Genomic DNA, 10,865 nt, shown 5'->3' on the forward strand with positions numbered 1-10,865 from the left:
CCACAGTCTGTTTCTAGAACTTTCTCATCACCCCACATAGAAACTCTGTACCTATTAAACTATAACTCCCTCTTCCGTCCTCCCCTAGTCCCTGGTAACCTTGGTTCTTCTTTCTGTCTCTATAAACTTGCCTATTCTAGGCACCTCACCTATGTGATGCGACACATAGCATATAATACTTGTCCTTACGTATGGCTTAGTTCACGCAGTGTAATGTTTTCTAGGTTTATCCATGTAACAGGTGTCAGAATTTCATTCCTTTTTGAGTTGAAAATTTCCATTTTATGGATATCTGGCATCTCTGCATTGCCTAAGCCGTTTCTTGTCCAGAGATGTCTTTCTCTGCCTCTTCACTTCTCCACCCTGCCAGGCTCTGCTCGATCGAATGGCAATTTGCCTCCAAAACCTGCCGTGAAGCTCCAATGCACATTAGCTTCCGTTTGGTGCACGTTTCACATGGAAATTTTTGTAACCCACAACTGATTACGTATTTTCTTATTCTTGTACCATATAATTTGGAAGTCTATGACTCTCCGCTTCCTTTCAGTATTTTGTTGTATGTCTATTTCCAGTAGACCAGCGGGTAGACAGCTGCTTCCGCACCACCGGTTGATCGACTGCTTGTTTTCAGGAAATAAGCCTGTCTCTTCGGAAAAGGTGTGTGTTCCAGAAGCTAGTTTGCTATAAGCGAGCACGTGGTTCTTTTCACCTGACCAACATTTGTGTTGTGTTCTGTCTTAGCCGTTCAAAAAATCAAAGAACAAGGTCTGTCCTGAAGAAAGTAATTCATCTTCTTCGGTAGCATTTCTCGAGGGTCCTTTCCCATTTCCGAATCTCTCCGCTGTGTGCGCTTCTACTCTACTCCTCCCTCTTTGTCACTCTCTTCGTTTCTTATTCATTCTCCATCCCTACCCCAAATGTGCCCCACACAACCACACACAACACACACACACACACACACACACGCACACACACACACACACACACAGCCGTCCTTACCCTTCTGCTCACTCAATACTTGGGTTTATGCTGCCCTGAAGGAACACTTCGAGGCATTGCTCAGAAGGTTTTCACTCTTACAGAAAAGCAGTTAACATCAGTGGTTGTGATTAATCAGTTAAAGTAAGTACCTTTCTTTTTTCTTTTTGTAAAAAAATTTAGTTATTTATTTTTGAGGGGTGAGGGGTGTGTTGGGGAGGGGCAGAGAGAGAGGCAGACAGAAGATCTGCTCTCTGAGAGCAGAGAGCCTGACACGGGGCTTGAACTCACCAACTGTGAGATCATGACCTGAGCTGAAGTCAGATGCGTAACTGACTGAGCCCCCACAGACGGCCTCCACTTTTTTTTTTTTTTTTTTTTTTGGTAAGTACCTTTACTTTAAAGAACAATTAATCAGAAGACAGTGGTTTCAACTCTTAAGTAAGCAAGTCTGGCATTGTTCGGGGGGTTCTTATTATCTGCATCATTTGTTTCCATTTAATTTTTTTTTTCAGTGTAGGAGAAATTCTCTTATCTCTTGCAATCACGTTTAGTAAGAGACAATCTTATTTTCCCTTCATGGTATGAATCTGTTCTTTAACAGCTTAATCATTTTTTAATGATGCATATTCTCTTGTTTCTCAGGTATTTAGAATCAAATGAGTGACGCACGATAGTCCTATTCATCAAGATAACTGCCAGGGTTCCCCGAAACTTGAAAAAGCTAGTTCTCAATTTGTAACATTTTACAAATATTTCTTGGAAAGATGAGCTCTAAATGATCAGAATTCTTACAAATGCATTTCAGTTTGTGTTCTGGCAAGAGCAGCCTTCTTCTCCCCCAAGGGATTTCTCTCAATCACTCAGCATTATGTTTCTCCTGGAAATTCTTCACCGTAACTGCACACGTCTGCATTTCTACATTAATAATATTGCACTCAATTGTGGTCTGTGGTCTAAAGATCTTAGACCTCACTTTGAGGATGAGAAGTTGACATTTCCTTCTCCTAAAGTGTATGCAGAAATGGCCAACCATACGATGAAAGTCATTTTGACTTTTCTTTAAAAGGCTTGAGATCTACCTAATGTCAAATAATTAGGGGCCCAATAGGATGTTACATCTCCATACCTTTATACATGTAAAAATGTACATTTTGTTAGGTGCTAAGCTTTACGTATGTATCCAAAAGACATCTAGTTGATTACTTACCATGTGCTAGGCACTATGCGAGGGACTGGAGATACAATAATGAGGAAGATGAATATACCCCTTGCTCAAGATGGCAAGTTCAGAGAAAGACACAGAGATGTAAGTGGACAAGTGCATAACAGTGCGAAAACTACTATGATATGGAAGTACAGGCTGCGAGGAGATTTAGTAATAATGCTAATTACTATGATACTAACCAACTCATATTTAGCAGAGCTATGTCCCAGCCACTGTTATCATTTAATCCTTTCAACAACTCTATGATGCTGGTACTCAGGATTATTTCCTTTCATAGGTGAAGAAACTGAGGCATAGGAAGATTAGGTAACTTCTGTAAAGTCCAACAACTAAGTGGCAGAGCCAATATTTAGGGGACCTAACCCAGAATCAGTGACATTAAGAAAGCTTCCAAGAGGAAGTGATGTGGAAGCCGGGGCTGATCATGGGTTTTTAAGGAGAGGGGTGAGAAGAGACATATCCCAGACCGAGGAAATAATATACACAAACACTGGCACTGGGAAAGAGCAAATCATGTCCAAAGAAGCTCGATTTTGGCAAGTGGAGGCTGAAAGGGAGGAAGTGGTGAATGACCAGGCTGGAGGAAGAGGGGGCAGACTGTGGAGGGTGTAATCGGTCATATTAAAGGACTTAGATTCTTGGGGCGCCTGGGTGGCTCAGTCAGTTAAGCGGCCGGCTTCGGCCCGGGTCATGATCTCGTGGTCCGTGAGTTCGAGCCCCGCATCGGGCTCTGTGCTGACAGCTCAGAGCCTGGAGCCTGTTTCAGATTCTGTGTCTCCCTCTCTCTGACCCTCCCCCATTCATGCTTTGTCTCTCTCTGTCTCAAAAATAAATAAACGCTAAAAAATAATAATAATAAAATAAAGGACTTAGATTCTTATCTCAAGAAGAATAGGGAGCCATCTGAAGTAGGAGGGTGACATGATGAAAGCTGTTTCTGAAGCTCCTCTTATAGAGGAGTACAGGAGGGATCGGAGGGATGTGAGGGCATCGACGGGGGCCTCATCCCATAGCTGTGGCAGTAATTCAGACGAGAGATGGCAAGAGCCTGCCCTAGGGCTAAGGGCATTGGACACGGAGAGCCAGGAAGATCGGAGAAATCTTTGGGCGACAGAGTCCACGGGAGTGGATGACACAGGGACGAAGAAGGGGAAATGATGCTCTTGCTTTGCTAGCACGGGGCTAACGCGTTTGAAGAAAGGGGAAAGACTAAACGGAATGGAATTAGCATGAGTAGGGAAATGAGTTCAATTTTGAACATGTTGAGTTTGAGGAGCTGGTGCCTGGAAGGCAGTTGGATAGACAAGTGGGAGGCTTATAAGACAGATCTGAGCTGTAGTTACGCTTTGGGGAGCCTTCATCATTTACACAGTAATTGAAGCTTTAAAAAAAAAAAAAAAAAAAAAAAGACTTCAAATGTAAAGGAGAAAGGTCAGCCTTGTAAAATTCAACCGGAGCTCAAGTAACAGTGAATGACAAGGAAGCTGATTGATGATGATCTCTGGCAAGGGCAATTTCAGTGGATTGGTAGCGGGGAGAGTCAGTGCCATGGGTAGAGGAAATAAGGGGAGGTTAGTAGGATAAATGAGTGTGGATACATTTAATAGAGAGGCTTGACTGTGAAGGAGAAGAGAGAGAGAGCCGGAGGGCATTAGGGTGAAGGAATGTGTTTATTCAAGATAGACCTGAGCAGGTTTAATTGTTGTGGTAAAAGAGCGGGCAGAGCATGGGGTAGAGAGAAGGAGGGGAGAAACAAGATAGCAAAGTGGGAGGAAATGAATCATCCATAAGTTGGCGGTGGCCAGGAAGGCAGGAGGCATTGGAATTCAAGGAGCGGAGACTGGTCCCGTTTCTTGTGGGGAGGATGATGATGTTGCCGGTACATTGGATGGCAGGCAGCCGAGAGGTGCTAGCTGCCGATGGCTTTTGTTTTCTCCCTAATCTAGAGATCCTTCTGCCTGTGGAGGGGGTGTGGTGGCCCCACTGATGGCGTGAGGACAGCTGGGAAGGTCTGAAGCAGCTGACAGTTGGCTAAGGAAACAGGACCTACGGGGAGCCTGGGCCCAGTTGGAAAGCGCACCTTCATGGTGATGTCACGCTGAACAGTCGTGTGCTTTTCTGCAGCCTGCAGTTCAAGGCACAAGTTCAGAGCCTGTGGGCACGCAGGTGGAACCCGGAGTTGGGAGGTCTCGAGGGACGCTTTGGCGGAACGAAAGGGAGTGGTGGAGAGGAGTGGGAGTTATGGGCGGGGAAGTGGTTCAAGCCATGAGGGCCTTTGGACTCCAGTTGACATGGAAGGAGGTGTTGATGGGAAAGAGCTGATGTAACAGGAGAGCTGAGTGTTGGAACAGGAAAGACTGCTCAGGGGTCCCTGGGAGGTAGAACATTGCCAGGGGGGCGAGGCCCAGGGGAGGGGCCATGGGCTGAGCAGAGCTGAGAGGAGGGGCGACTACAGACCCTGCCCTGAGAGGCACTTCCTGGTTGCTCTGAGGCTTCTCCTTCTCTTCAGGATTGGCAGAAAATTCAATAGGACCTCAGAACCAAACCAGTGGATTTCCTCATCCAGACTGGATAGTCTAATACCAACCCTGAATGATCTCTGAGTATGGGAATCCCTAGGCCAGTTTCCATTTCCGGAAGAAAAAGACTTCACTGGGTCACGTAAAAAGGTAGATTATAGTGTCAAACGATTCTCCAGGAGGCTAGGCTGGCGGTTCAGCCCTCTGAGGGGACTTGGGGAGTTTGTTCTCCCAGGAGAGGAGACCCCAGCTTGCATCCGGGAGAGAGTCTATTTCCCTCTGATTTGGAAAGAATGAACGAGTTGTGTTCTTGGAGAGGGAGAATTTGGGGTCGCTTGAGGTTGGAGTTGGGGAGAAGCCTTTACTTTTTTTTTTTTAATTTAATTTAATTTTTTTTAAAGTAATTTTTTTATTCTTTATAAAGCAATCATATTCTTTTGAGTGGCTAATTCCCCGCTAATTGTAAATATATAATAGTTGTTTATTTTTTTTTAATTTTTTACTTTTTATTTTACACATTGTTCAATGGGCTTTACAGTGAGCCGTCACTGCCTTTACCATGTTTTTCTTATGAGAAGTTATTAGATGAATATAATTTTTTAACGTTTATTTATTTTTGAGAGAGAGACAGAGTGTAAGTAAGCCGGGGAGGGGGGGGAGAGAGGGAGACACAGAAGCCCAAGTAGGCTCCAGGCTCTGAGCTGTCAGCACAGAGCCGGATGTGGGGCTTGAACCCATGAGCTGCAAGATCATGACCTGAGCCGAAGCTGGACGCTCAACCAACTGAGCCACCCAGGCGCCCCAGAAATTATTAGATGGATATTATTAGAAGGTAACACTGGGTGAAAGGAAAAATGAAAAGGGACAGAAAGCCAGGAAGGGCAGGGGAGGCAGGAGGAATTAGAGAGAGGCAAAGGCAAATCAGGCAACGGAATGACCAGAAATGTGGAGTGGGAGGTCAGCCTGACACGCTGAGACTCACGGTGACCACGTGATAGCATGCTGCGGGACGCCCACCTTTTCTGGGTCGGTGGCTGTACTTCCCAACTTTTGTTGGGCCATTAGAATCACCTCCGGGGGGGGGGGGGGTAGGTTTAAAAATTCCTCAGGCCCAGGTGGCTCCCAACCCAATGACATTAAAACGTCCGCAGGTGGGAGCCTGGTGTCAGTGTTTTAAAGCTCCCCAGGGGGCCCCAGTGTGCAGCCAAGTTTGGGGACAGAAGTTTCTCCTCTGGGTTCGCACACAGGGACACATCCCGGCATGCAGTGGACGTCCCTTTGACAGTGTCCCCGCTAGAGGGGGCTGGGATGTTGGTGGAGGCTCCCCCTGCATGAACGGGGGTGGTGGGCTGGATGGGGGAGGGGGGAGAGGGGGAGGGGGGGGGAGAGAGAGAGTGGGGGGAAGGGGAGGGGAGGGGGCGCGGCTCAGGGGAAGCACACCTGTGGGGGAGATTTCAGGGTAAGTGGCTTGGTCCAGACTGCAGAATACCGGTTTTCAAAGTGTGTTCTGGGGAGCCTTAGGGACCTGGTGAGTGGGGTCAGCACCCCAGCGGGCGGGGGTGGGGGGTGGGGGAGCAAAGGGAGGCCCAGCAGCCTTCAACCAGGGCCGCTCTGCAGAGAGCACCTCATATCTAGGGATTCCAGAAAAGTTTCTGCTTGAAAAAAGTGTTGGGAGGTGGGGGGGGGGGGGGCAGTTGGGGAGTGGGAAGTCATTGCTTTTTTTTTTCTATAGCTGTGATCAGCCAACCACGGGCCCCGGGAGCTAAGAATAGTTTTTCCACTTTTAAATGGTTGGTGGGGGGGGGGGGGGGACGTCATGACACATGAAAATTGCACAAGATTGAAACCCAGCCACACCCATTTATCTCCTTGTCTGCGGGCTGCTTTGCAGCAGAGTCGAGTAATTGCAATGAAGACCTTGGGTCCACGGGGCCTCAGATACATTATACGGCTCTTTACAGAGAATATTTGCCAAAGGAGTTGATGGAAACAACTTTCGCTTTTTGCAGTTTGATCACGGTCACTATACCGTTTCTATCAGAGAGAAAATTGGGGGCTGGGCCTACATGTGTATGGCATAAGTAAGCAACTACCCAACGCACGTGCGTGGTGATTTGGTCGTTTCTAGATCTGCTTTCTTACTGTTCTGATTTCTTCCTTCTTGCCTGGGGAGATAAATATGGACCAGTCTTTTTTATTTTCTTTTAACAAACCTAAAAACATTTTTTTTTTAGATCAGTGTTAAGTTCACAGCAAACTGGAAAATCCCATGTGCTCCCCTGCCCCTCGCAGGTACCACCTCCCCCTCTGTCAGCATCCCGCCATGCCACAATCAATGAACCTGCATAGACACATCATTATCGCCGAAAGTCCACGGTTTATATTAGGTTTCACTCCTGGTGTTGCACGAACTGTTTTGACAAAGGTATAATGGCGTGTGCCCCGCCCGCCCCCCAACGGTATCGTACAGAGTACTGTCACTGCCTTAAAAATTCTCTGAGCTCTGCCTGTTCATCCCTCTCTCCCCTCTAACCCCTGGCAACCACTAACTTTTTTTTTTAAATGTTTATTCATTGTTTTGAGAGACAGAGCGTGAGCAGGAGAGGGGCAGAGAGAGAGAGAGAGAGAGAGAGGCACAGAATCCTAAGCAGGCTCCAGGCTCCGATCTGTCAGCACAGAGCCCAACGCAGGATTCAAACTCATTAACTGCAAGATCGTGACCTGAGCCGAAGTCGGCCACTTAACCGACTGAGGTGTGCAGGTGCCCCCCACTTTTCTTTTTTCCTTTTTATGGTCTCCATAGCTTTGCCTTTTCCAGAATGTCATATAGTCACAATCATACAGTACGTAGACTTTTCAGACGGGCTTCTTTCACTTAGAAAATGTATTTACAGTTCTTTTGTGACATTCTTTCCCGTATTTGATTAAGGGCAGGGCCAGGCAGGGGTAGGCCCTAGATACCAATTTCTAAGGGCTACTGAAAAGAGAGAGAACATTGTCTTTTCCAGAAATCTTCTTGGCCAGAGTGCAGTCTAAAGAGTAGGGGATGAGGCTCCCAAGAGTCCAAGGATGGGAGATGGGCCAGTGAACTCCATTCTGCAGAAGGAGACAGCAGTAAACCCTAGGCTGGGAGCTCTGCTGAGTAGGGCCTGTAAGTTTGGAACCAGAATGGAATTGCTAGGGATTAAGAGAACACAGCTCCCTCCTTTCTTTGTTTCCCACACGACGCTAGGTCTGTGCTATAAACAAACGGCACCCCCCCAATTTAAAGAATATTGGCTTAAAAGGTGTCGAATTATTAGTCTGGCTGGAGTGCCCACATGTCTTGCAGTAGCTCAAGATATATATCATTGGCACGATCTAAAAGAACTACCAACTTTGGAGGACTGAATTCTTATTCCAGGCTTTATCTTGACTATGGCCACGTGTTTGGGTGGCTGTTTATTGTGATTTTGATTGCATAGCTGGTGATACATTGTTGGCATCAGCAAGTGAGGCCGCCAGATGACCTCTTCGAACATCTTTGTGTCATTTGAACCACATGATCTACAAGAACCGTGTGGTTGTCACGCGGTCATTTGATTCTCAGATTCGTAGCCTTGTCACGCGTTAGTGTAGGGAGTCTGAGAGAAAGATGTGTGGAGCTGAATGCTGATAGAGCTCATAATTAGATTGGACTTATGACTTCCATTCAACTGGCTCTGTTGCAAGCCGGCTGTGGGCACAGCGTGGCGGAGGACGAATGGGACATCGTCTGCTCTCGGCACTTAGTTAATGGAAAACGTCTGTTGAATTTGTTTCTTTTTCCCTTGTCCCTTAGGTCCAACTGAATCCAGGACTTGGTGTGAGGAATGGCGAGCTTTCCTTTCTGAACGGCACCTCGGGAGCTAACACGCTTCCCCAGGGCTCCAGGCTGATCCCTGTCTCCACAAGGAGGACCCTAGAGCCCAGGGGCCGAAGAAGCCGGGCCAGGAGGCTCAAGGTGGGCTCTCCGGAGTGCCCAGCGCCCGGCGGATGCCCAGCGTCAGACAGCTATAGTGGTACTTTGTGGAAAAACCCTGGTTGCCCATCCCAGGACCGCAGCGCAGCCGCGGGTGCCCGGATGCATCTGCCTTCTCGCCACCTCCAGCCTGGGGCCACAGCAAAGGTCCTCAGCCCGGAAAACAGCTTTGAGAAGCTGGAGGCAGAAACTAATGTGGACACGGGGCGCACCACGGTCAACTGTGAACCCAGGCAATCTTTTGTGAGCAAATTTCCAAGGGATCTCCGGGCCAGCCAGCCACCATCCTGCTTGCCAGACTCATCCTTAGGGGCAACTGCCTCCAAGAACAATAAAATCTCTAAGGAAAGGATCCATGGTTTGTCCCTTGCTGGCCAGAGGGATCTTGGTGCAAGGAAGACGATGTCAAAATGTCTCCTTCACCTGCCAGTCCAGGGTGAAGAAAAAGAAGAAGAAGAATTCTTTATATAGCACCAAACAAGTGGGGTTTCCTAAAACACGAGATCAGATACAGTGCTCCAGGAATGGAGCCCTCTGACCTAGAATCGGGCCTGTTTCTTGTTCACGTGAGGGGCCCCGAAGGCTAGCCATGCACAGATCAGTATAGCGCTTATTTCAACTGTTCCCAGTCTCACGGTGCTGTGAACGGTTATTTGCGATCGTGGTCAGGAGGGAACACAGCCAACGTGCAGGGGAAAAAAGCCCTTGGAGACACAGCTAACCCAGCTGGGTGTGTTGAGTTCAGCACCTATCAGAAATAATTGCATTGTATGCAAATGAGTCAGCTGTGTTATGCAATGCTGATGAGCGTATGCACTTTGGTTTTAATTTTCGCTTGGGTTGCATAGTTCATCCCCCTGGATGACACGGACTATTTGTTCTTTAGTGTTTTTTAATTTTATGTGGCCTCCTTTGGTATCTATGCTCTGTATACTACATAGCCGCTCGTGATTTTGCCTTTAAAGTTGTGTGCATCTAGAATGAGTTACCATGCAAGTGTTTTGAAAATTAGAAACAATTTAGTTTTTTCCTGTTTAATGAGCAGAAACACAGGAAGCCAAGAAATCCGGTGAAAAAGGAAAACTAGGCTCTGGGATTTCCCAGCCCCTCCATTTCTCATTTGTTTCTGGGCTACTTCAAAGGGGCCAAGTGGTTCATGTTTCTAACCAGAGAGGAACATGACATGATTGGATGATTCCAGATCTCTACTTAACGCGGCAGGAAGATTGGATTGGATGGGTCGTTGGAGCAGGACTTACGTTCTTCTAGCCATGTTCAAATTCCTAAATTTCTTTGCAATACTCATTCATTCATTTATACATTCATTCACTCATTCAGCAAGTATTTATGGAGCACCCATGTTTGAATGAGACAGACATTGACATATGGTCCACATACATTCTGGGGCCATCCAACCACCAAAAGTTTATGGTCCCACCAGTACAGATCCATTGTATCAACACTTGAGAATATGTTGAAGTGTTAATTCCTCTGGAACCCTTTTCCGCAAGTGATGGTCACACTTGCTGCACAAGGCTGTAGTCACCATTCGTCACCTGCTGGTGGAGACCGGCGCATATTATAAGTTGCAATTATAACCATAATGGACAAATTCTCGGTTGCTCATAGACTGTATTTTTTTGTTGGGTCTATAATAAAGGTTTTTAAAACATCTGAGGTCTGTGTGTTGTAGTCAATTTATAACGTTATTGGACTCCATGAACCTTATTCTCCAAATCCATGCTGATTTGGCCCGATCTTCGTGACAACCCGACACTTAGTATACCCACGTGGAGAGAAGGATGTGTTCGGGCTCAAGCACGAGTCTCAGGGAAGAGACACCCGGCTGAGTTTGGGTGCTCTGCTGACCTTGAAGAGTAGAAATGAAGACGAGTCGCAAATAGACAAAGATAAGACTTCTAGGTTGATTTTCTTTTTCTAAGCGCATGACGTCAATATATTCTCATTCTCATTTTCCTTCCCTCCCCCAGACTAAAGTTAGATTTTAGGAAATGGGATGAAGAACTTAATTTCGGTATGATTTTCTATAATAAGAGTTTAAAGTAATGAAAGTCTCATTTAAATTGAGCTCTTGAGCTGCCTTGGAAAGCGCGGCAGGCGGGCAATTCTGAAATTTTCT

The 10,865-nt window shown here is 46.7% G+C and overlaps 1 protein-coding gene across 1 annotated transcript in view; it reads left to right on the forward strand.

Moving 5' to 3' along the window:
* FAM124B (family with sequence similarity 124 member B) overlaps nucleotides 1–10,402 on the forward strand; it is a 20,308-nt gene extending 9,906 nt beyond the window's left edge. Inside the window, exon 2 of the mRNA XM_019445778.2 lies at nucleotides 8,546–10,402. Within this exon, the coding sequence (XP_019301323.2) occupies nucleotides 8,546–9,196 (651 nt within the window). The 3' untranslated portion in view covers nucleotides 9,197–10,402. The remainder of the gene's footprint in view (nucleotides 1–8,545) is intronic.
* Nucleotides 10,403–10,865: the final 463 nt, after the last annotated feature.

The sequence above is a fragment of the Panthera pardus genome, unplaced genomic scaffold (genome assembly GCF_024362965.1).
Source record: "Panthera pardus isolate Hobbes unplaced genomic scaffold, ASM2436296v1 HiC_scaffold_10, whole genome shotgun sequence".
Lineage (NCBI taxonomy): Eukaryota > Metazoa > Chordata > Mammalia > Carnivora > Felidae > Panthera > Panthera pardus.